At 36.7% G+C, this 27,468-nt stretch overlaps 1 protein-coding gene across 2 annotated transcripts; it reads left to right on the top strand.

Moving 5' to 3' along the window:
- The first annotated feature begins 1,669 nt into the window (after positions 1 to 1,669).
- On the top strand, positions 1,670 to 26,455 carry LOC136851353 (uncharacterized). 2 transcript variants are annotated; one of them, XM_067125404.1, is made up of 14 exons: positions 1,670 to 2,141; positions 5,902 to 6,076; positions 8,958 to 9,035; positions 10,277 to 10,427; positions 10,947 to 11,046; positions 12,232 to 12,333; positions 12,800 to 12,963; positions 13,302 to 13,392; positions 14,858 to 15,009; positions 18,926 to 19,040; positions 20,063 to 20,203; positions 20,359 to 20,499; positions 25,085 to 25,259; positions 26,230 to 26,455. In XM_067125404.1, the coding sequence occupies exons 2-13, from the start codon at positions 5,911 to 5,913 to the stop codon at positions 25,220 to 25,222; spliced, it is 1,539 nt and encodes a 512-aa protein (XP_066981505.1). In that variant the 5' UTR covers positions 1,670 to 2,141; positions 5,902 to 5,910; the 3' UTR covers positions 25,223 to 25,259; positions 26,230 to 26,455. The 2 variants fall into 2 exon arrangements, with proteins under 2 accessions (XP_066981505.1, XP_066981507.1); XM_067125406.1 differs by having other exon boundaries at positions 1,999 to 2,211.
- Positions 26,456 to 27,468: the final 1,013 nt, after the last annotated feature.

Here is a 27,468-nt window from a genome sequence, read left to right as displayed (position 1 = left end):
TCCTCATCAGAGGACAATCTAAAAAAAGCTTTGCAGACCTTCACATGTCAATAATGGACTTAGACTAACAGCTCACTTATTCCTAAGCCACCCTTGGCTCTCTGCAAATTTCTCAGATCGTTCAATACAGTGTGCATGTCGTCATATTTTTTATCAAGCCTAGGCAACTTGGGTTTGGGAGTGATTATAGGGGTGTTAATCCTGCTTACCTGTCTCTGTGCAGTACAAACTTCAGCCTTTCGCTATGTTCTGTTGTTGTTCACTTTCCTGACTTTCTTTGTAAGCTCATTGCCTCTATGCTGCTTCTTTGGCTGCTCTCTTTCTCTCTGTAGCTCTTCACAGGGAATATATTTTGGTAATCAGTCACAAACTGGTTCAGTTCATCTCTTTCTAGGCCTATGTGCCCGCCAAATTCGACAAGTGTCCGAAGGTCTCTGGCCATTTTCGTTTTTCTGTTACTCAGTTACTCACCTTGCAGGTAAACAAAAATAAAAAAAATTGCACCACATAACTTTCACCAATTTGTTTTTCATCCTGGCAAGGTTGCCAAATCATTTCACAAAAATGTGATATACGTATGTAAATGGCTTATGGCAAGAAGTGGCATTATAAAGTGATGTGATTAAAACATCTCCTTGAAGACAAAAGCATAAGATTTATTCATAGTTCTCTTCATGATGCAATTTCACTTTTTAATGGAGTGATGTGGCAGAGGTTATGCTGACACTCTTCTTCTTCTCACTTTAAATGACGCTCCTCTCAAGACTGATCTGTGCATAGTACTTAATATGGGGTTCTTAAGAATGATAAAGTAATATGATAATATTTGTTAAATTTTTAAAAATTATCACTGCACAGATGATTGATCTTGGAATAAAATATTTTATGCTTGACTGAAGTTCTTTCTAGTGGCTACGTATAGTGTTGTGTAGTGTGAATTTCTTTTCACTAACCAGTCTTCTTGTTGATGGCTATTTGGAGTCTAATAATAAGTTATTATTATTCATTTCGTAGGTTTCTTAACATATTTTCAGAGAGAATCCACAATGTTGGCCATCCGCTTCATACCAGTATGTGGACAGGATTTTTTGAGAACGCTGCATTTTTCTGAACACATACGTGTCAGTCTACATGGAAAGTCCGTCATCAATACATAACTTTCCTCATTAGAGACAAATTTTTTGTGTGCTTGCCATTTTCATAAAACACATTACATGTGTGCAATATCACTTGATTTGAACACCAATGTTTGATGAAAGGAGAATTCTGCCTTTTAATATTATGGTCATTTGAAGAAATTTTTCTTGTGGTATATAATAAATAAGCACATGTGTGCTCCATCAGCCATAAACTACCAGGAAATTTAACGATCCAATGTATTCTCATAAGGATTTAGAAGTAACATTAACAAGACAATGAGAGAATTCGTTAATGGATAAATTGTCTTTGTTATTGGTCTCTCTCTTTCTCTGACTTTTACGTAGAGGGAGTCGGAGGTTTGAAAATCGTTGTGCTTGTTCGCTTTTGATGATGTGGATTTTTCTAGATAATTATTAAAACACATGTGTGGGCGAGAGATTACGTGCAGACACAGAGGGCTGGGCAGGAAATAACCTTGATAACATTTCCTGGAATACGTGTTATTTTATGTTTTACTTTCCACACCTTTACTGATTTATTTTCAACCGCAAAGACTGCTCGTGTGGGAACAACCACTAACGAAAGAAGTAAATGAAAAAGTCATCTTTTTGCACACTAAAAATGAACTTCAAAATCAATGAGAGAAAACTCTGTCATGGTGAAGAAAGTATGAATTAATATGTACATTGGCATTTTTCATCCAGAATGACGTCGATCAGTACAATAACAAGTAAAACGTAGCTCATTATACTAACGTGTCCTTGAGAGAAAATAATCCAGTTCAACAAAATTTCGTAAAAAATTAGCATAACTGAATACACTTGTTTAGAAAAGAGCACATATTGTACATACTCTGGAACACCTGTTTTTGTAGCGGTCTGAGAGCCCGGCGCCCGACGCAACTCCAAGCTGAGAAGCAGTGTCAGGGGAACTCGCCGAGCAACAGGTCGTGCCGCTGGTGCCCTGAGCAGTCACAGATACCTTGAAGTCTTGCAGAGTCGGTGAGATACACTTATTCTCTCTTTTACGTCGAGTCACAGATACTCTTAGGAAGGGTGTCTGGCAGAGTCGGTGAGATACGCTCATTCTTTCTTTGGGATTGCCGTTCGTGGCAATAAGCAGAAAATCCAGTTATTCCTTGATAACTTTACATTTATTGATACTAGTGGCGTTGATAATATTACATTTACCTGATAACACGATGTATCTCCAAAAGATTAATGCCAAAAATTGCTGACTGTTGGTTTTGTTGATAACTTAAACCAGACTTGAGAGCAATATTCATAAAGACTCTTGTTACGGTTCAATTCATCAAAAGATTAGGCTACTTTTAACCTAGAAAAGATGGCAGAATTAGTGGACAACGATATTCAGAGGTAACGTATTGTTATTATTATTATTATTATTATTATTATTATTTTATTATTATTAGAGATTATTAAACCTTTATTTCTTATTCATATGGAACAAGTGTACTTGAGCCATTATCTTGAAGTTCATTTTCCAAAGAACATGGTGTTCATCTGAAAGAATTTACAGATGATAATAGGGAAACAGAAAAAAGGAAATACATTGGCACAAGGTGAATTGTAATAGGGTAGTAATGCATTAGGTATCTTCACTAGAACATTTGAGGGTCCAATTGCACAACATCCTCAGGGATTCTGTTCCACAGCCCAACGGTGTGAGGAATAAAACCCTCTGAAATTGAGGAGTTTCAAAGAGTGGCACATTTACTGTATACTGGTGTTGCCGGTCAGCAAATCTGGTCTCTCTCGGCAGGAAAACAGGATCACAACAGTTTTCTTTAAAACAGTTCTCTTTAAAAATTCAGCTTGTGATAAACAAAAATAATAAAAAATAATAATAATAAATAAAAAATTAATAAAATTTTATTATAAAATGTTTGTAAGGTTCAGATTCATTTACAGTATCAACTAAGGGATTTACTAGATCACCGCGCACATTATTTTCACGTTTACTGTAATCGAAATTGTATAAAAATTAATGAGTTTCAGCGCCCAATGCTACATGTTAAGAGAACAAGTGGTAGGCACACCTATATCCCTAGTTATCAGGTTACACGAAGGTTCCCGATAATTTCGGATTATAAATCTCGTAACAAGGAATTTCCAGAAACGTTCACTATCATTAATTACACTAAGCTCTTCACGCTCGATATCTGGGTCATTTCTCTCACTCTGATCAAGAGTGTCAGGAATAATGGAAGCAAATTAAACAAGTTATCATTAGTCGCCTTTAGACTTTTTTTGCATAAGAGCAGCTGAAATTTCGTACTAGGACGTATCCGTTTCAAGAAATGTATCTAATGATGAATTGTACAATCGTAGCACTTTCCAAACCAACAAAGATTTTTTATTGTTTGCCAACATTTCTTCTGTTCCTTGCTCCATGAAAACTTAACGGTGTACTGAAGCATTTTGTAGAGGTGCCAATCCACTGGCAAAATTGGGAATTGATCTATTATAGAATTTGCAAAGACCCACAAGGCTTTAGGCTTTTTTGAGGTTATCGGGCTGAGGTGTACAGAGCATGGCTGGGACTTTTTGCGATTCGGTTGGCAAAAATAAGTGAAACTTTCATTGAGGAACGAACATTTAAGCTTATGAGATTTATTATCAATCTACTTCAAGGTAGACTAAACTTCCGAAAAGACAATAGTGTGTTCTGCACTTGTGGAATTAGGAATGAGGCTATCAACCTGATAAATTGCAATATTGTGCCATTCAGCGCCTTTCACATACACAACTGGAAAATGCTAGGTGATGAACATAGACCAAAAGGAAGGTATTGATATCTGTACATACCCTCTGATGTTTTCATGGCAGCGAATTCCTGAGACTTAGGAGCTAGAGCAGGGGTTCTTAGCCAGGGGTCCGCAGAAGCCCCAGCCACGGACTCCTTGGGAAAGGGGTTGTCCATGGATGAACTTTAAGGGGATCCCTGAAGGTCGCATAAAATTTGTAATAAAGAAATATGGAAACAAATATAATGCTCAGTAATTTCATTGTTTTGGCGGATGTGTTTTATTCCTGTGAAAAATTCGTGCCGTAATGTTCCCTACTACGCATGATTAACCTTGCATCGCCTCACGTAACGAATGAGTCAAGCAGAAAATAATTGTTCTAAACCTGCGACGACACTTGAGGCAATTAAGCAGGTGCAGGCAGCTGAAACAAAGAATTCACTAGTTTTAGAGCCACTGACAAATGTAACCCATTCGTCACACTGAGAGAAAATTGAACTTGGTCGAGATAGGAGAGGAAGAGAAAGAGATGATCTCCATAAGTTGACGCAACTGGTGAGGATTGGTCACCCTCTGATTATACATTTACAATGTTAATTCATAAGGGAAGACGAATGCTTCTCCTGGAATGTCAACAATAATGATAATGAATCCCGAGGCAGAAGTATTTCAACCCACCTCACCCTAACAATGTAGCCAAGAATGGAATAGAATATAGAATTTAGGCCAAAGGCCAAGCACTGGAACTCATGAGGTCATTCAGCGCTGAAAAGGAAATTGACGGTAAAAAGGTTTGAAAGGTGTAACAGGAGGAAATCTTCGCAGTTGCACTATCAATCAGCTGTTAGGAGAGGGTGGAAAGTAAGATGGAAGAAGGAGAATATGAACGGAGGTACAGTAAAAGGAACGAAAGGGGGCCGAAGGGACGATGCAAAGAACCTTAAGTAATGCCTACAGGGCACTGAATGAGGTGCACTGACGACACTACCCCCTACGGGGAACAATATAGCCAAAAAACTCTGAGACTGGTTCGACTAAAATTTGCTGATAGTCCAAAATTTAACGCCAAGTATTCCGTAGTATACATGACTGTTTCTTAACCTTCTTTGTGATTATCCACCCTTTTTCACACACCAATCAGTCACATTCGAAGTTTATCCTCATCTATATTCATTGTGTCCAGCGAACACATTATCATCCATTATCAAAGGAAGAAGGAGGAATCTTAATTTTACTTTCCTGATCTCAATCTGCAATTTTCTAATTATTTTCATTCATTTACTATTAATTGTTTTTCCACTTGGCTTGAGGGTTAAATATTATATGACATCTATCAAAATATAGCAAAGGAGACTTAGAAAATATAGTTGCAACTATATTTTCTAACTCTCTTTTGCAATATTTTGATAGATCTCGTATAATGTTTAACGCTTAAGCCAAGTGGAAAAATAATTAAAAATAAATGATTAAAATTAAATAGAAATAAATGAAAATAAATATATAATAAAAATCAATATGGCATTTCTTGTGAAACATGTTCATTGTTTCTTGCCATTGCTCAGATTCTACACTTCATTTTTTACTAATTCCTGTCCATCGCCTAGATTCGAGATTAGAAGTCACACGAATGAATTCTCATAACAACAACAACAAAAACAAGAACAACAGCAACAACAACAACTACAATAACAAGGACAACAACAACAACAATAATAATAATAATAATAATAATTATAATAATAATAATAACCTCCACAAAGACTCTCTACCAATCGAGAACGACGCTGACATCCTTAAAATAACAATAATAATAACAATCACTATTAATATTATAATAATTATTATTATTATTATTATTATTATTATTATTATTATTATTATTATTATTATTATTATTATTATCAGAAGTGGCAGAGCAGTAGTAGCAGCAATGTCATCCGGTCATCTCGTCTTGAAGGGCAGATTAAAAACTCAGAAATCTAATTTGGTTTCAGGAGAGCAAGATGAAGTGGACGGTCATTTTCTTGGCATTGACTTTCGTCATCGCCTTGGATGCTGGAGCCTCTAAGGACGGCGCTCCTGCGGGGGAAAGGCAGGAAAGAGAGGCCCCAGCAGCGGAGAAGAGTCTCGAGGACCCATTGTTGCAAGGTCGACGGATTAAACGGCAAGGTAGGCAAGAATTTTTTCCAGTCCTGTAGCATTTCGAAAGCTTCGTCTTTCTTTTTAGACGAGCCCACATTTGCATGGGATTCTTCATGTACTCCTGTTCATATAATGATAAAAATAATATCCTTTAATTCAGCTCAAGACCATATGCATCGAATATATAAAGTAGAGACAGTACAATATACACAGTCTAGATACACGATATAACATGGTAAAAATGATAATCGGCAATATCCACACAGTTGCTGAAGATGAAGAAGAAATAGTGTTCATAGTAATGGTAATGACAGTAATAAAAGATACTGAAAATTATAGAAATATACATATATATATATATATATATATATATATATATATATATATATATATATATATATATATATATATATATATATATATAGTGTATATATAGAGTCAATCTATATTAAAAAGGACAAAGATGTGGAAGAGAATATCGAGGTTCCAACTTGTTTCTTAATTATCCATTTTAATTACATCATCAGGCTGTTAAAATGTACATAAAATTCCTTGTAAAATCGTAAAACTAAAACTAAAAATTAGAAATTGAAAAAGCCGAAAATTATTCATACAAAATTACAGAAGTATACACAACATTAAAATTAAAGAAACGAAAATTTTTTTTAAAATCTCTACATTAAAATGAATGGTAACAGAATATACAGTCAATTAAAAATGAAAATAGCCGTGAAAGGTCGGTCCTGAATCTTTTGTTTTGTAACCCCTTTCACTGCTATTTTCATTTTTAGTTCACTGTATATTCTGTTACCATTCATTTTAATGTAGAGATTTTAAAAAAATTTTTCGTTTCTTTAATTTTAATGTTGTGTATACTTCTGAAATTTTGTATGAATAATTTTCAGCTTTTTCAATTCTTAATTTTTAGTTTTAGTTTTTACGATTTTACAAGGAATTTTGTGTACATTTTAACAGCTCTGATGATGTAATTAAATGGATAATTAAGAAACGTTGGAATAAAGACAGTTTGTTTATCTGTGTGTGTCCTCTTCCCCTTATTGATTGATTATATATATATATATATATATATATATATATATATATATATATATATATATATATATATATATATATATATATATATACATACATACATACATATGTGCATATATCGATTATTTATGAGACATTGGATCTTAGAATAAAGAGATGCTATGGATAAAAGATCGGCAAGGAAATATACTACTAAATTCAAGCTGCAAGTTATAGCTAAAGCTGAGAAAACAATGTTCAAGCTGCTTATGACGATAAATTATCATGCATCAGCAACATGGATGAAACTCGGCCCTTAATTGAAATTGGAGAGAAATTATTTTAATCAAAATTACTGGGCATGAAGAACACATATTACTGCTGTTTTTCACGATGATAAAAGATAAATACGTAAAGTTCGTATTATGATGAAATCAAGTGAAAATAGCGAACGGAATTTTTTTTTTTTTTTTTACACAAACGAAACATGCTCCCAAACGGTCAACGTCATCTATTTACAAAAAATAGCTAAATTAATTTCACAACGAGACGTATTTAAGTTATATTTCGACTTAAAAACACTTATCATAACGAAAAATAACCTTGCCCCATATAAAGAAAGTATCCAGAGACTCATTTATGCTAACTAGAAGCATGAAAACTGCTCTGAACTGAGTTTTAAATGTGGCGAAATAAACTTGCCGCTTAATCGATTTCCAGACCAAAACATTGATTGCTGTGATCACAATTTATAATACAAAATCAATATAAGAATATATACAATATTATTGGATACAGTGAAGTAAAGCATATAATTTTAAAAGATGCATATTCATTATGTTGATGTTTGTATAATACAATACAATACTAATACGTAGGCTAGGCTACATTATATGTATACGATATACCATAGTGAAGGCTAAATTGATTCTTGTTTGTTATTCAGTTTCTCTTTGTACTGAATTATCATGTCACTCTTCATGAACCTCTAGAATTACCCGATATTAATAATTACTATCCCGTGTATGTATAGAGTATACTTTATAGTGTAGGCTAGGCTACCATATCTGTATACAAGGTACTGAATACCCGAGTGTAGTCTAGGCTATATTCAAGATACGTTTTTTCCAACAAACGATGGGTTCTTTGAAACCTAACCCCATTGTAAGTATAATAATTTTTAGAGTTTTTTTGTGTTTGAACTATCAAAGTAGGCAGTTCTAAGTGTTTTTTTGAAGGGTTTAAATATTCGCGGGTTTTAGCAATTAGCTATTCATGGTGGATGTGGTACGCATCCCCCCGAATACAGGGGGTTTACTGTATATATATATATATATATATATATATATATATATATATATATGTATACATACATACATATATGTGTGTATATATATACATACAGTATATATATATGATTTTTATCACATGCACCGTGACTTTCTTATATTCACAAACATTAACCTACAAATGTCATTTAATATCAAATTCGCCCTACTTCCGGAATATCACAGAAGGGGAATTATAACTGATACACGACTCGGTACCTGGGAGATTCGAACGCCCGACAGTAAGGTTCTACGACTTATAGTGACGGTAACCCCTAGGCTGTCAAGAGAGTTATAACTTCAGACTGTCAGAAAGGATTTTCTCTCAGAGATGGGAAACTAGCTAGCAACGTCTTTCTTTCCATATTATTCCAATCGACAATACATCTTACAGATGGACAGAAGAGCTTATGCTGGATGGGGAAACAGAAAAGTCGATCAATTATCATTCAAATTTTGCTTTGTGCTATTTATGTTTCATTCAGTGACAGAAAATTCATAAGCCAATTTATCCCATTGTGTCATTTTTTGACTTCTTCTATTTTCAGGGTCAACGCCTCCTGCTTTAAATTGCAGCGCTCTCCTCGCCAGTGCAGCGACCGGATGCAAAGAATTCACTTACAACAGTAAGAGAAACATTGGCCTTTCTTATTTTCTTCTCTGCAAAGGTAGCCCGTTCCTCATTCTGTTCCTTCCCAAGACAGTCTTTCTTTCACTATTACAAACAACATAAATCCACTTCAAATGCTCGTCAGAGTTCCTTCATGAGAAATTGGGCAGTTTGGTTTACCGTATGGCGAGTTCTAAGGAACAAGTTAGATTTGATCTCCTCTCCTGTTTGGTTTTAAAAAGGAAAACATCAACTCTACCTCAGTTGAGCAGGACTGCACAAATGCAACTCTGTATAACTCGAACTCGAACCTTTCTTCCGGTTTTTTCCATGATAATTATCTCGTCACATTGTCAGTGAACGAGCCTGGTGGCCTGCCTCTGGGTAGAGAGATTTGTTTTCTCTCAGAACTTTGCTTTACACCTTTTCTTATCTTATCGGGGATGGATTTTGATGGACAGGCTTATAAGACTTTGCAAAGGAACATCCTTAACCACTGCTACTATATCTACCTCCAAGTAACATTGATATGAGCCGTAATTTGTAAAACCGGTGGTATGTTCTACTTCCTCCTGCACTATAAAATAATTTCATGGCTTGACAAAGATAGAATAAGATTTTGCTAATATAAACACAAATACTGAATGAGAATCTAAATCAGCTAGAGTGTATTGTTGCTCCATCTCTTCTCCGCTCGTCGAAAGGGATGCAGGTTCTTGGTTATACTATGCAGGTGTTTGATGTAAGCGCCATTCACAACATAAAAAGTAGGGTGGTAATAGTCCTCTTCTCCAAAAAAATTTATAAGATTTGCCAATGTTTTTAAAGGCGCCCTCGGGTGACTTCCTCGGTGGAATTCTTCAATATGTCTGAATTGTTTCTCCTGTTTATTATTATTATTATTGTTTCAGTAGATGAAACCTATTCATATGGAACGAGCACAACAAAGGGGCCACTGACTTGAAATTGAAGCTTCCAAAGAATGTTGGTTTCAACCTCCCACCGCAGACCCCACACTGCAGTAGTAAGTTGATCATGATACAGAGCCAGAGATTTTTCATCGCCCTGGGGGAGACACGAACCCGCGACATCTGAGTGGCATGCCACGACACTAACCACTATACCTGAAACGGATGCTTTAATCATATATTGGAGTTGAAGTTACTCAATTTATGTTAAGTTTTCTTTCTCTCTCTCTCTCTCTCCCTGTGTCACTGACTCCCACCTTCAAAATCTGCTTCTTTCCATTTTGTCTAGGTAGCTATGGATACCCAACACCAGGAAGCGGCCGCAGGAATCCGGAACGTGGATTCTACACTTACACGGAAAGCAAAGCTTCCAGCTGGTCACCTGTCGCGTCAGAGGACCTGAATAACTTGGTCAACACAGGTGTCACGCTCATCTACAGGTCAGTGGATGCCCTCTGTCGTTCATTTTTAAATGATTATTGAAGTCCAACATGAAATGTGTAGCCTAATGTCCACCGGGCAATAATTGCCTGGTATTTTCATGTCCCAAGTTCATTGGGTTGCTGAAACCAACCAACAAATCATTATGATGCCTAAACCCTACCGGTGTAACCAGGGAATAAGCATTTCTATTTGGATGTGGTAATGATATACTCATATGGATGAAATGTACATAAAATAAAAAAAAAAGAGTAAAGCAAAAGGAAAATAATATAGTGCTCTTCCTTTTTAGAGAATGCCAAGTCATCTTTGGCGATCAGCATTGCCCAGTATTACCCAATTTACGGAAGAGATATTCCATGGTTGCCGGTGCCTCTCACAATTAAAAAGCCGTTAGAGCAATGATGTTTGTCCTCATTTTGGACTCAAACATCAGTAATTAAGTATTGCCTTTAACATTTTTATCTTTATTTATCAAAACCTACTTATTTCCATGTTGCTGGTAATTTCTCTTCTAGAGTTTACGTCCTAGACACGTTCGTCACAACGAACATTAGCAACGACATCCTGCTGAAGATAAAACAAGATTTCGTGGACATCAAAAACGCGGGTTTGAAGGTTCGTGCATCCTCATCCCTGCGAACCTGATGGCCATACCACCTTACCCTACTACCTCAGGATTTATCTGTTATTTTACAAACGCCTACCTTTTTTCTTATTTATTCACTTTCAATTCTTTCCAATAACGACAGTCCCGGGATCCATCAAAACATTTGTGTCTATCCTTTCTAGGACTGCCTCCCCTGAGCTTACCAATGTTTTGTAGACCTTAATACTAAGTCTCAAAGGAGTCTTCTCATCAAGAAAACCCCACAGAAAACTGTCTTCAGCTGGCCCAAGCTGCTTTAATTCTCTGCCAAACCTCCAGCCTACATCCTCTTTCTTGGCTTATGACAGAATCTAATACTTGAAATACTACATGTTGTTCCTCTCTTCCCTCTGCGCTGTTTAGCATTACTAACATTTTTCAAATACTGGCTGTGAGTCCTCCTCTTTCCTGTCAAACCTTGAACCTCTCTCTCAGGTCTCCTGTCACTGCTGTTACAACCAGGCCATCTTCAAATAGCAGACCTCATAGCATATTTCCTCTCACATGCTCACTCACCACGTACACTACGAGTACAAACTATTTAGTAGTAGTCTGTTTGTGTCTCTCATTGTCCGTTTTCATAAGTTATGAGATGATGTTACCTCTTCTGGAAGCCTGTGTTTGCCATCTCCACCAATCCTTCACCTTCACTATGTCTTTTATTATAACCCTTTCCCTCCAAGGACAACTTCAAAGCCATCTGCTCCTTCCCTAACATTATTACCCCCAACTACTGTTATTCAGAATTAGGTAAATATCTAGGGTAGTTGTAATCCCACAAAGGTTCTCTAAAAGCCTCCTTCGCCTCCTTCTCCTCCTCCTCCTCCTCCTCCTGACAACCTAAGTGTGGTGTATGAGCTGTTAAGACATTCATGATCTTTCTTCTAAAACTTTCTTTTAAAACTTTTAAAACTTAACTGGATGGGCATAAGCCTGCCAATTACTCGTCAAAGAGGACCAAACGATTATCCAATCTGTTTAATCGATTCATTACATAAGCGAATGTTTACATAATGCCTTCAGCCACTTTCTTTAGTGAATGAATATCTCTAGTTTTTCATAACAGTACAGTTCCTCTTGCTTCTTTTCAGGATTTGAAGTCGATGGCCTAATAAAGTTTTTGATAATAATGATAAAACTATTCCCTTGGACAGGTGATCTTGAGGTTTTGCTACAGTTTAGACGGTTCCAACATCGCAGACGCTGCTCCTCTTCAGCTTAAAATGCACATTCAACAACTTGCTCCCATTTTCAAGGTTAGTTCTCCTCAGGACTAATTCACTGACTCAACCTTTTACGGTTGTGTGTTTAAAATAAACTTGAGAAAATTCATGCACATAATCCAGCATGCATACAAAGATGTGAATAGAATAGAATGTAGAATTTAGGCCAAAGGCCAGGCACTGGGACCTATGAGGTCATTCAGCACTGAAAGGAAAATTGACATTAAGAAGGTTTGATAGGTGTAACAGAAGAAAAACCTCGCAGTTGCACTGTGAAACAATTGTTAGGAGAGGGTGGAAAGTCAGATGGAATAAAGAAATTACGAATGGAGGCACAGTGAAAGGAATGAAAGAAGTTGCAGCTAGAGGCCGAAGGGACGCTGCAAAGACCCTTAAGTAATGCCTACAGTGTACCAAGTGCGGTGCACTGATAGCACAACCCCCCTACGGGGTACAAAGACTTGTACATATAAATACAAATCTTATTTATTTATTAAAGGACCACGTAGGTGTCATAGCCCTGCTGCAGGCAGGCTTCATTGGCGTGTGGGGCGAATGGTACTACACAGCCAACTATGGCAACGAGGGCAACATATCTCCAACAGATTACCAGAATCGACGACAGGTGGTGTCTGACCTTTTGGCAGCCTTACCAACATCCAGGTAAGTGGGGAGACGAAGGATTTCATTTGGCTTTCGTTTAATTAACAGATTTTAGGGGCTTCAAAAAAAGCAGATAAAACAGGATATCATTTTGACTTGACAGCCTGCAAAGAAATGTAATTATTTCAATATTGTTTCTAATATTTTTTTTTATGTTTACGTGAAGCTGAACTGCACACACCGTAAAAATGGCATCTATGACTTATCCCCAGAGAGAAATCAAACATCAAATAAGCAAGTGTTCCTCCCCACAAGTGTTTACCTTTATATTCTGATATTTATTTCTATAACATTCACTCCTCTACTTTTATTGCACAGAGTTCTGATTTTCCTCACAGGCAAATAGCGCTGCGTACCCCAAACTATAAAATGAAAATTCTGCAAAGAAGTACACCAATTACTTCAGCTGAGGCGTATACAAATGCTCAGGTACGCAGAACAGAATGTTTGTTTACTGGTAGAACTTAGGCTCTTTGGTGGTAAGGAAAGAAGTCTCTACTATTTGCAGTCCCTATGAACATTACCGCCTTTAAAAACACACATTTCCTCTATGCTAAGGCATCAAAACGTTAAGGAATTCATTCATCTTGTATGATGAAACATTTACACCTTAACGAATCCATTCTTCCTACACAATGAAACATCACTTTTCTGAATGCACTTTTCCTGCATGCGTGGTATTAGCATCTTCGGGAATACTCCCTCCTTGAATGAGGCCACATTGGTACTTTTGAGAACACTGTTCACTTTAAGAATGTAATTTTCATGGATGATGAGGTTTTATCATCTTTAGGAATGCTAGCTTTCTGTATGTTGAGACATTAACACCTTAAGTTAAGGAACACATTCTTCCCACACAAAGAAACATTATCACATTTATGAAAACAATCTTCTTGCATGCTGAGACACTGATATCACAGGGGACACATTTTTCCTGGACAAGGAATCCTGATTACCCCCGAAAACGAATTTTTCCAGCATGCTGAAATTAACTCCTTCAGGACATATTTTTCCTGCACAGTAGAACATTTTTGTCTTCAGGAAAGCGCGTTTCATACGTGGTGAGACATTCATACCTGTAAGAATGAATTTGTTTAGTGTGATGAAATATTACCACCTTTAAAAGCGTATACTTCCTCTAAGATAAATCATTAACACATTTAAGAATGCATTCTTTCTGGTTGACGAGACATTAGCACAACTGAAACGCGTTCTTCCAGCATGTCGAGACATCATGATCATTAGGAACACATTCTTCTGGTATGACGAACTATTAACCTTTGGCAATACATTTTTCCTACATCATGTGAGTTATTATCTTTATGCATACCTTTACCTCCATGAAAAGTCAGTTACACATTCAGGATTGCTTTTTGAGATAAGGATACCAATAGGAAAGTATTCTTCCTACTTGATGAGACATTATTACTATTTGGGATGTATTTTTCTAGTAATAGGGTATATGAGCATCTTTAAGAATGAATAGTTCCTTCTTCTTGGGTGATGAGACATTAGCATCTTCAGGGACGAATTTCTGCTGCAAATGAGGCATTAACAGGTATAAAACGTCATTCTTTTAGGGCACATTGTTCTTGAATAGTGAAACAATAATGCCTTTGCGAACAAATTTTCCTGCTTGGATAACACTAGCATCCTTAAGAATGCATTCTTCCTTCATTATGAAACAACATTTCATTCAAGAATGCATTTTGCTAGCGTGATGAGATATTAGCACTTAGAATGCATCCTTCCTGCACAGTGAAACATTAGTTCCTTTAAGAATGTATTTTATCACCACGTTGGGATATTATTACCTTTAGGGATTCATTTTCCATACATGTTGAAACATTAGTACCCTACCACGTTTTCCAAAAGTTTTCTTCTGCTCTCACAGGTTGCTAGGATTGGCCACCACAACGACTGTTTTCTGGCGTCTGACACGGATTCTGGGACCTACTTAAACAAGGCCGTGGAATACCCTTACCTTAAGAATGAAACACTGTATGTGTCAATAGGGGGTGAAACTTGTCAAGTCAATCCACCCAGGTAAGTTTGGCATGACGACTAATTTTTTTTTTTTTTATGGTGACCTATCTTTCTTATATCCAGGAGAAGTAACTGATTTTTACCAATTAATCTACAATTTGGAAAACAGTGAGAGGACTTATGCAGGCTCTCAAGGAACTATGGACTAGACTATGAGAAGGAAGTGGGAGATACCTACCAGTACATGCTGGAACTGAGGACATGACCAGAAGAGACCTGTCAACTATTAAGAGTCAGTCTATATGCAGCACAGGGATGCAAGTGGACAGGGGATAAAAGACTATCAAAACAAGGTGGGACAGGAAGTGTCACTATTACTATTACTAAGACTGGAGGCAAAAAACACTGATGTTGCAGTGGAGAAGGCCATATACAGTCAAGGAGATGGCTTATCACATGGATTGCAAGGCTGACGTTGGCAGAGAAGTGAATACTCTTCTTGCAAACATCCTGACTGGCTATGATGGAAGAAAAGTGAATGAAGTAGGAGCACCTGTCACTAAAGGGGAAAGTTGCCAAGGTGCAACCATCATTGAGAAAGATATGAAAAGGAACAAATAATCCTGGATGAGGGCTGGTTGGAGCTTCTACCATGGAAGGAGAGGGGATGTTCTGGATATGGCAGCTTAAGGAAGTGGTAATAATGTTAGGGAAGAAGGTTGGATCAAACAGGTTCCGCATTATTACTATCAGCTTAATGCTAGAACCAAGTCTAACAACAAACCTATGATGGATCATAGGGCTATGATGGTAAAACTTCGTAATGACATATATTTCACCAAGGTGGGCTCGAGCAAGGGATAGCAGTAAATTCCAATGGATGAAGCTTCAGAGGAGAAGACAGTATTCACCGTTCGCAGTTTCAAGAGGATGTTACCAGTTCAAGGGGATGCTGTTTGAATAAATGAACTCATCAGCATCTTTCAACAGGGTGATGTGGAAGATGCCAGCTAGAACCAAGAACACTGACCATATTGTTGACTATGTGTTACCTCATGTACCACCACGGGAAAAAAAAAACACATCGGGAGATTAAGGGACCTATCCCAGAGAATGAGGGAAGAAGGACTGACTATCCAACCTACTAAATGCTACATCAGATACATCAAAGTAAAGTTCCTTGGACACAAGGCTAGCTGTAATAGGACTGCCACTATGTAACAAGATGCAATTGAGGTCGTTCCTAGGTTTGCAATTGAGGTCATTCTTAGGAAATGTGTGAACAAGCAAGTCTACCAGCACCGTTGACCAATGCTGTGAAGAAGAGAAGACAAAAAAGCTGGATTGGAGGTAACCTTAACATCAGACATTTGATGGACTGATGCAGGCTTTAGAAGATGTGCTGACACTAAGAGCACCAGTCTTCGATGAGACTTTCATCATGATGGATACATCGACTGAAGGACTAGGAGGCACACTACTGCAAGAGTTTGCTAATATATATTACTAATGTGCAAGTAGGAAACGCAAAAGATTGAGTGCAGCTACTCAACCATCAAAAAGGAGTGTCTATTAATAATATTTGCAGAAAAAAAACTCCTTCTATACTTGTGCATGGCAGGTTTTGTGATACTGACAGACCACAAGCCACTTCCATACTTTCAGTGTTGCAAGACTGCCAAGGCACTGTATCTTATTACATCTTGGTCACAGCACTAGATTTTGTCAGACAATGTAAGAGTGAACGATCCTTTTAAGAGGAATTGCCAAGTTCATCCCTGGTGGTAACAATAATTTTTGGCCAATTGTAGACGTTGTGGTATTAGTCATTCTCTTGAAGCATCACACTATAATGAAGCGTTGAAGTGAAAACACTGTATTCTTCTTTCTATTTGTATTGGGTAACTGGAGACCTGAGACTTGCCTTGCCTCGCTCTTATCTTTCCTTGCTCTTCTGAGCTTAGCTACTTGGCCAACCATGGGCTGCTACTTTTATGGATGCGTCTAGCTCTTGAAAGTGCTGACACACACACACATACACACACATACACTCCCACAGAGGATGAACATTAAATAAGGTTGGTGGACTCACCACGGAATTATCTCAAACAATCAGAATATGTAATACTTCTAAGAAAATCATACTAATGAGCCTTTAAGTATGAATAACATACACCTAAATTTCATTAACGATTAAATTATTACAGATAAGAGTCTGTATGAAATTAACTGCAACAAAGAAATGTTACCCTGTGGGAAATGCACAAAAAAATAACCCATCTCATAATTTATATATGACTATGCATTTAGCGGATGTATCCTATAAATATGTAAAATACACAAAATTTATGGACATTTCGTATGTGTTAAGATGCTTGGTATGCACAAGACGTTATCATTCTGCTGTATGCATGAATTCCTTGCAGTTATCTTGTTTGATTATGAAAGAAGAAGTTACTTTCATAGTATTGTTTGACTTACTTCATTCATAAATATGTCAACATGAGAAAAAAATCTTTAATTGTGATTGTAATTTTTAACTGTGGTTTTTTATTTACTTGTACTGAAATTCTCGTATATTAGAGAAATAGTACACGAGTTAAATGCTGAACTGAATGATATGTAAGTTACCGAGATACAAAAAAGGAGGGAAAATTAAGAGGAATTTAATTATACATAGTTGGTTACATACGAGAAGTGGTGATGCATCTCAGGTCTTCAATTGAGATGTTTGTTCTCTATCCCACCAAGTATCAAGATGACTTGTTATAACAAATAGGGGTATTTTGATTCCTTGCTCATATTCTTAGTCTCATGTGCACTTTTGTCCACATTTAACAGAAACTATATAATAGAGAATAGAACAGAATATAGGATTTAGGCCAAAGGCCAAGTGCCGGGACCTAAGAGGTCATTGAGCGCTGAAACGGAAATTGACAGTAAAAAGAGGCGAAAAGTGTAACAGGAATCAATTGTTAGAAGAAGGTGGGTAGCAAGGGGGAAGAAAAAAAATTAAACGGAGAGACAGTAAAAGGAATGAATGAGGTTGCAGCTAGGGGCCGAAGGGACGCTGCAAAGAACATTGAGTAATGCCTTCAGTGTACCGCATGAGGTGCACTGACGGCACTAACCCCCTATGGGGGTAAGTATATAAGAAGAAAGAGAAGTTTTTTTTATTAATTATTACTGTCTGTTGTGTTTATCCCTTATTGTCTTATACTGTGAAACTATGAAAAGAACCTGTGAAAAGAGCCACAACTACTGAATTGCCAACAAAAGTAAAGCAATACTGCTTTCAATATTTTTGGGTGCTTGGAAAGTTCCCCAAAGCCAGGAAGTCAACACAAAAAAAGACAAAAGAAACCAACTGGAGATGTTTCCCCACCTTAAAATATTGGTGGCTTCTCATTTTACCTCCTCATAACGTTTCACAGATAGTAATTATTACAGTTTCAAGTATTATTTAGAATCTAGGACTTAGAAATTCTTGATAATTACATGCTTCTACTAATATATACTGTAATTAGTGTCTATTTGTGTTATAATATATAGAGAATGCATAAAACTGTTCATCAGTAAATCATGTGTATCTGAAACCCAATTCATGACGCTGACTTCGGCAGCTATGTTATTTACTTTTGGATTTACGAACACATGTTTTTCATGGTATTGCAATTTGATAGCATAACATTATATCTGTGTCAGAAATTTTGGTAATTAGATAAGCATTCATTCAGATACCAAGTAACCATATAAAATTTAATAATACCATTTGGACATGTTGCATTCGGCCGACTAATTTTAAATGCATTTTCGTCAGATTAAAAAAAATACAGTGTCGTAATTTCATTAATTTGTTGTGAAACTTCTCCATGTAAAACCTATAGAGACTACATGACTCACGGATGGAATTTTCAAGCGCGTTTAGCACTTATTTGGAAAGGCGGAGATGCTAACATGTTTTTTGTCTTCGAAGGTCTGACTGCACCACTGCTCAAAAAGAACTCCAGGAGCTCCACTACACTTATCTGAATTCGGGCTATGAAGAAAATGTGCTCCAGTCATGGAAGAACCAAGGATGTTATAACCAAGTAAGAAAAGACAATATCTTCATGCGACCTGATGTTATATGTTTAGTTTGTGTCAGTTACGACCAAGTTTGAATCACTAGCTACTGCTCGAGATGTACCTTTCAGATTCGCAAGATAAAACTGAAGACTAGTCAATTCTAGTTGGTCTTAGACGAAATATAGTATAATAATTGCAAATTTATCATACAGATCACCTGGGTAAATGGACTTGTGGTAGACTCAGAAAATAGGCCATGCCTTTTGAGCTGAAAAAACCCTCTGTAATACTGAGTGAATTCAATGATAAAAAGTGCTAAACATATGACAATAAATTAACACATGAATGTAAGAGAGATTGAGAGAGAGAGAGGAAGACACAAAGCTGTTGTAGTAGACAAGAGAAAGTGGGAGAAAATGGGGTCAGATTCAGGTAAATATAGACTAAGTAGGGTTATGTAGGTCTGAAAAAAAAGTTACATAAAATCTTGAAAAACTTGGATGTGAGACTTTCTTTTGAAAATTGAAATAGCCAGACTCCCATGTTCAGGAGTTTGTATGCAACGAATGACTGAACTGCTCATTAGAAGAATAGAATATAGGAGTTAGGCCAAAGGCCAAGCGCTGGGACTTATGAGGTAATTCAGCGCTGGAAGGGAAATTAACAGTAAGAGGGTATGTAAGGTGTAACAGGAGGAAAACCTTTTGCAGTGTCACTATGAAACAATTGTTATGAGAAAGAAAATATGAACGGAAGTACAGTAAAAGGAATGATAGAGGATGCAGCTGGTGACCGAAGGGACGCTGCAAAGACCCTTAAGTAATTCCTACAGTGCACCACGTGAGTGCACTGATGGCGCTACCCCACTATGGAGTGAACTGCTTATTGGATTTCTGCAGTTTTATGAGACTATGAAGATTCAGTAAAGAACGGCTTATGTCAACAGACTGCTTTAGTTTTTAACAGCTTTTTATGATATTCCAACATCTTATTTTTGTCTCCATTTTATGGGTGGAATTTTGAATTCCCCTTCTTCCATCCACAGATTGACCATTCACTGGGGTATCGCCTTATTGGCGTGTTTTCAAGAATACCTCAACAGATAAAGCTAGGGACCAGTGCCACGGTTGGTATCAAGATCAAGAATGTTGGTTACTCTGCACCAATGAACTATCGATCAGCACAGGTAGGTCCTTTACAGATTACTTTATGGTATAAGGTGAGTTCAAATGGAATGGAATATAAAATTTAGACCAAAAGGCCGAAGGGACGATGCAAAGACCCTTAAGTAATGCCTACAGCGCACCACTTCATTTAAAAAGAAATCCAACTCCATTGCAGATCGTCATAGTCAGTTCCTCAGGAGTGACATACACCTCGCCTCTCCAGAGTGGCCTTGACCTTCGACGTTGTCAACCTGGGGATTGTTTCATAGATGCCACTCTTTCAGTGCCCTCTACAGCTGCCACAGGTGTATACCAGGTAAGAGACTGATTATATATATATATATATATATATATATATATATATATATATATATATATATATATATTAATCACATCACCATGATTTATATATAATCATTAAACTACAAATGTCGTTGAATATAAAATTCGCGCTGCTTCGGGAATATCACCAAAGAGAATTGTAAATAATAAATGGACTGGTACCTGAGTGTCTCGAACACTCGACAGTACCCTCCAATGACTCCAGTCGATGTTCAAAACCACTGATCCATCTTAGGTACCATTCCATTTAGTGATATTCCCAATGTAGCGCGAATTGGATGATAAACGACATTTTGCAATATTAATATTTATATACATATATATATATATATATATATATATATATATATATATATATATATACATATATATATATATACATATATATATATATATATATATATATATATATATATATATATATATATATATATATATAATATATATATATATATGTTACAACTGTTTGAAACAGATAAGAATGTTTCAGGTAGGAGGACACTGCAGTTATACCGTTGGTCTGTCTTCAGAGGCGGTGGGAAGTCAGCCCTGTTCTCTCTCTCTTTGCGGAGTCTTTCTCCTTGGGCATCTCACGCCCCTCTCGCGCTCTCTCTCTCTCTCTCATTCCACATTAAAAAATTAAATGGGTCATATAAGAAAACTCAATCTTTCTTACCAAAAATAGATTTATTATTTAAAGCAACCCAACAAGCAATGAATAAACAAAGCAAAGATTAAGTGCATCATAAATGAGAATTGTCAATTAAAGAAAACATCTAACTCAAGATTTAGTCTCAGTCCAACTAAAAAATCTGATTATGGCTAATAAGCCTGCAAACTCAAAAGTCTCACATATTCATTATAGACTTTGTAAAGTCTGGTCTCAAGTCTCATAAAATACTAGACATTGCAAAGGTTTGCACTGTCTTTCTCTATATGACACCAACATGATAACATCATGCTTTGCCTAAAATCATCACCACAACCACAACCATGACATCTGTCAAAAAAATGAACACAGATAATACTCCCAAAAATATATAAGTGCAAAAACATAATAATGAAAAGTCTAAAATGCATGAGTAAATAGCACTGGTAAAATATAGAAACACAATAAAATAGAATATTGAAATGGTAAATCTACATCCACTTCCCACACAAAATCAAAATGTCTTGAAATATGGTAAAAAAACATAAGTTCAAAAATGTCTTGAAATATGGTAGACCATAAATCCACAATTCACATAGAAAAACGAAAGGAGTCTGAACATAGCTTATTCTGCCAATTCTAAGAGCTCTCGCCACACTCCAAGATAATGTCTTCATCGATCGATCTAGGTCTGCTAATGCACGACCGAACTAATTTTAGGCAGAATTAGACACAAAATCGAATTCTATAACACACGAACTCTTGTACGCATAGCGGCAGTCATATATGGCCAATACCGCGTGTTCATCACATTAACTGCTGAGATGATCAACTGTTGCTGAATGAGATTTTTGCAACTGACAGCTTCAAAATTACCATCTCATGACAAAAATTCTTTCATCACACTCTGTACCTTTTAAACACTGCGGCCATATTTTCACAAATATATATATATATATATATATATATATATATATATATATATATAATATATATATATATATATATATACTCTTCATATGTATATACATTTTTCACAGATTAGGTCTCGTTGGTGGGATGAATGGGGTTTATATTAGAGATTATGCCTTAAGGCCAACCAAGAATACCAACCTGTTACAAAATGGAATGGAAAAATGGGTAACTTTTGGTAGTACCATTATTTAAGTAGTGATGTGAAGGTCGCCATGGGAAATGATTAGCAATTTACGTTAGACTGAATTTATTTACAGAAAAACAACCAAGGAGTTAATCTGAAAGGCTGATGATACAGCAATTAAACCCAAATAAGGAAAAAAATGCAAATTTGAATATCGCAATAATCCTCAGCCGCTGACGAGTTGATTTCACCTTGAATGATTGGGCTTTCTTGCGTGCAACGAAAGGGGGGGAACAGGCTATTGCTCCCCAGACTGTGTAACATGGAAGTTTACGTCTATTGTAATGGCAGTACTTTTATGATGATTTGAGGCACAGGCTAGCGAAACTGGGCTGGGATATTCAACCACCTGGAAGTGAATTCCAGAATTAGCATGCACTTATACACAAGATCAGTTCTCCCTCCTTACTGAACAATGCACCATAGAGGATTTGATTAATTAGCTTAATTGGCCCGAGTGAACACTATGGAGGGAGTAGTTTGTTGGTTCTCGATGCTTTACTTAAACACAAGGCAATTCAAGGGATGGCTTTGTGGGCCGGTCTTTGTGAATAAAGGGAAAGGCCAGAAGTGGAAATGAAATGGTGAAATCTAGGAGAAATATATAGAGAAAATAATCTCACTAGAATAAACAGAGGGGCACTGGCGAAAGACTGCTACTCAGACATACCTTCTCAGGCTTATAGGGGTTCCTGTATAAGATGTCAAAATTGCAGAATGAGCATCATCTGCTGCCAGTCCGGATTGAGAGGAAAATGTTCTCCCTCTCCTCACGAAAGCCAGAACGTCTCTCTGCCCTCTCGTGTTGTTTTCGTGGGGTGCTTGGCATGTGTGCATTTGTACGTGAGCTGGGCAAATCTGAAAGCAAGTCCTTAAGCCAGTAATAAGGTCAAGAAAAAAAGAAGCCTTATAGTCTAAGGACCTAAAGATTAAGTTTGCAGCCTTCCCTTCAAGAGGCCTACACCTCTAATGATTATAACCTTCCCTAAAACCTACCGCTCTCCTTTTACCCCAAAATGGGGAAATCTAGAGTGTTCTTTACAGGGGGTGTGAAGAGGGGGCCTATTGTCCTGATTTCGGTCAGGTCAGGAGAGGACTGCTTTCTTGGTTCAAAACATGCGTCGTCCTGCCTTGTCCCATATTGTTTTGGCCTAACATTCAAATGGAGAAGCTCTTTTAATTAGAAATTCCAATTATTTTAGGCTGGCTAAGACGGGGAGGGGAATGTAAATATGTGGAAATATATATAATGAGGATGTTGTCTCCTGAAGGTGCTATCCTGTTCTCAACAGTGATTTTAGGGAGCGGCTGATACTCAGTTGCCCTGCTCCGTGGGTGTTCTAAGGCCTTAAGTACTGTGGGCATCTGAAATATCTCAGTGGTCACCAGTCCAAGTGCTGGATTGCAACGTGGTGAAGAATACTGATACCCGAGGAAGCTAGCTAATCACCTGGTGATTTCCCCTGAGAGAAGGATTCTTAAAGAAAAATGTTGGAAAGCAAGGTTTTCAATCTGAAAACTACCTGTATTTCCATTGCTTAGAGTATACAATTTAGGCTCAAGGCCAATGTCATTCAGCGCTGAAAGGAAAATTGAGAGTGAGAGGTTTAAAAGGTGTAACGGGAGGAAAAACTAGCAGTTACACCATGAGGCACTGTTAGAAGAGGGTGGAAAGGAAGATGGAAGAAAGAATGTGAATGGTTTCCATTGCTTTGACAGAGCCCAGTGTAGAATCTGAGTTTTGTTGCTATGTGAAATCACTTTTGTTTTAGTGTCAATCGTTCTAAACTATATTTTTTTTATTTAAAAGAAAGAAATTGTTAAAAACTTAGTAACCGGTTGTACATTGACAGCTTTGGTGTATATCTTAGTCACTTCTAATTTCTCTTCTAGTACTGTAATTCTGGTTGTACATTGCTTTATTTGCTCTTGAGTCACTGAACGAATGCAGTATTGTACATTATTCCTAATTTTTCCATTTATGAAATGGAGTGTATTTCATTTTTCTCTTCATTATCGATCCTGCTATTTATCACATATTTACAGGGTTCTGAGCCTGTTAAAGGTCGTATTAAATGTTGTCAGTGATTCCTAAACCAAGTTAAATGAGAATATATTCAATATGCGCAGTAATGGATGTTCTGAGTGAACTGAAAAGAAATACGTATAAATATATATATATATATATATATATATATATATATATATATATATATATATATATATATATATATATATAGGGATTATAATCACTTTTGTATGTGATTCATTTATCACACAATACCACAGATGAAAGATAAAAAATATGAGACGGAGTGTAGGTTCTGACGAGGGACTGATACAGAGTATTAGAAGTCACTGTTTCTGTAGTATATATATTTGTGACTTCTAATACTCTTTATCAGTCCTTCGTCAATGGCTTAAATAAAAGTAGAAACCTGCCAGGAACTACACTCAAGGTCTCTTATTTTCACCTGAGTGATGTGTGATAGATATATATATATATATATATATATATATATATATATATATATATATATATATATATATATATATATATATATATATATATTTTATATATATATGTATCTATATATATATGTGCACACACACATATATACACTGCTTTATGTAATTTAATAATTTAATTAAAAAAATTTTAAAGGTATAGGTGTGTATATGTTCGTGAATAAGGGAGGTGAAACAATAAAAAAAACAAGTAATCAAATAACCAATGGCTGCTTTCTCCAGGTACTGCTTCAACTGCCTGATGGTGTGAGCACCTTGGCAACTCTCCCTCAATACAACATCGTCATCGAGAACCTCAACTACGCAGCAAAACCCGACAGCAGACTCAATCTCCTGGGCTCGACGAGCGTCATACAGTAGCCAATTAAAGTTCAGTGGAAGCGTACGTTCTGTCCAGGTAATTCGTTCACCTCCATTCTCTAGGTTTTCTTATGGCCTGTCCACACTAGCGGGCATGCCGTCAGGCACTTGCAGTTCTCTATTTTCTCGCGGCTACCAAGCAGTGTTGCCAGACAATCGCATCGCTCTGGCTCCATACTCAGCCAGTCAGTATAGTGGAACAGGTTATGGGAACAGTGTTTGCCCGTCGGGCAGTGCCCGCTAATGTGGACAGGGCTTAAAATCTCTCCCTTTTTTTCCCCCTTAGGAGGAAGTGTTGTCATCAGTGCACCTCACGTGGTGCACTGTAGGCATTAGTAAATGTTGTTTGCAGCGTCCCTTCGGCCCATAGCTGCGCCCACTGTTTAGCTTTTTACCTCACTTCCGTTCACGCCTCCTTTCTTCAGTCTTCCTGTTCTACCTCTTTGACTCCCTCTTTTCATTGTCTCATGCACTGAGTGCCTGAAAGTGCCTCTGTGCTTGGCTTTATAGTAATTTCGTAAATCAAATCAATCTCTCCTCTTAAAATAATTTCTATAATTATTTATGTCGCTAATCGGACTCCGTTTGACCAGTTCCACCCTATTCACCCCTTAGCTGCACACCCACCAGGAGAAGAGTCTCTCTCTCTCTCTCAGACAGAGGAGGAGAAAGACTCTCTCTCTCTCTCTCTCTCTCTCTCCTTTCTTTCTATCGAGGAGGATTCAAACTGGCAACCTCGTGTACTGGTGAAGGGTTACAACAGGGTCAGATTTTTAAAGGAGTGAGAGTATGCCATTTAAAATTATAATTATTTTTATTGAAGCTGATCTTGTAAATACTTGTATCTTCTCATTCAACTCCCAAAACCACTGTTTTGTGATTGTGATAACTACATACAAAGTTATCGTTTTTACGAGGGAAGGCATCAGATTTGTAAACATACAAGGAAACAACCCAATCACGTTTAATTTATCTCAGCTGTTTATATTTTCACTTTTCTTTTGCAGCAGTGGCAAGGAGTGCGGAAGGGAACAGGCAAGCCTAACTAAAGACATGTTGATAAGTAGGTGTTAAAAGTTATAACTCTACTTACATTGTATTTACATGTCTCTATATTATTCTCTATGAACATTTATAAAGTATTTGTCAAAGTTTATTTACAGTCATTAAACTGAATTTAGAATAAATAAATGACTGAGTTTTTTGAACTTGAAATAAAATGAGCATCTTAAACAGAATGTTTTCTCTGGATCCTACAAAACCAAACCTAAATAAATATTATACTAATTAATAATCTGATTTCCATTGTTTCAGTTGAAACATTCTCAAGTAGCACATTCGTGTGGAACCTTTTCTTCAACTAGACTTACCTTAAACTTTTCTGTTTATTTATGATAAACAAAATCTACCATAAATTATCTAAATAAAACAATTTTAGATTTTTTCCTTATGTTTCCATATTTAGAAATTACGACGAACAATTGTATAAAATAAACTTTTATCACACTCCAACAAGAAAATGGTAAGCAGTTCATACACACAGCAGACTGATAAAAAGAGTTTTATGCTTGCCATATTTCTCAACACATACTGAATGCCCGTAGGTTTCACATCTTTTCCCAGCCTTATATAGACTTTTTGAGGGACTGTCTAAATTTTTTAACATGTATAAGTAGCCTATTTTTAAGAGGAAAAGTGGTAAGGAACCTCAAAAGAATGATTAAAGCCTGACAAACAATAAATGGCCAATAAGCTCTCCTTAAAGGTAGAAATGAGTACCAGCTAACCTTCCTTGCATGCTGTACGCTCGTTGGACAGTGCTTGCGGTCTTGCATCATTTGCCATTTTGCTGACAAAATTCATGTCGAATAGATGATCCCATTGCATTCAGTGAATCTCGATTTACTGTATTTTTTGAAGATCGTGTTTGATTTGTCTCACTGTAGTCTGAATTCTACATGCACTGCCATATGGATGAAACACTTCCACGAAAGTTACAGGGATAAGAAGAACCTGGAACATCAATAAAGGAAGTCGAATTAATGACAAAATGCAAAAGGAAATAAATGCCTAAAAGACTTGAAATGTAAATTTCTCACATATAAGATGCATCCGCTAAATTGAAGGATTTAAAATGTTTCATGCATATGTTTACTTCTTTGCGGGTTCATCAGTGTTACCACAGAGTTTAAAAAGATCGAAATTGTTACAACAACCATTATTTTTCATTTGGCCCATGATTCCGT

Source organism: Macrobrachium rosenbergii, chromosome 23 (assembly GCF_040412425.1).
Source record: "Macrobrachium rosenbergii isolate ZJJX-2024 chromosome 23, ASM4041242v1, whole genome shotgun sequence".
Lineage (NCBI taxonomy): Eukaryota > Metazoa > Arthropoda > Malacostraca > Decapoda > Palaemonidae > Macrobrachium > Macrobrachium rosenbergii.
Note: the sequence above shows the minus strand (reverse complement) of the source record. Positions and strands in the feature narration are given on the sequence as shown.

What these genes read in the sequence shown, in the direction of transcription:
- LOC136851353 (XM_067125404.1), top strand. Translation starts at nt 5,911, where the DNA reads ATGAAGTGGACGGTCATTTTCTTGGCATTGACTTTCGTCATCGCCTTG. An exon ending in AGGCGTATACAAATGCTCAG is followed by an intron (nt 13,393 to 14,857) that starts GTACGCAGAACA and finishes CTGCTCTCACAG; the next exon opens with GTTGCTAGGATTGGCCACCA. An exon ending in CTGCCACAGGTGTATACCAG is followed by an intron (nt 20,500 to 25,084) that starts GTAAGAGACTGA and finishes TGCTTTCTCCAG; the next exon opens with GTACTGCTTCAACTGCCTGA.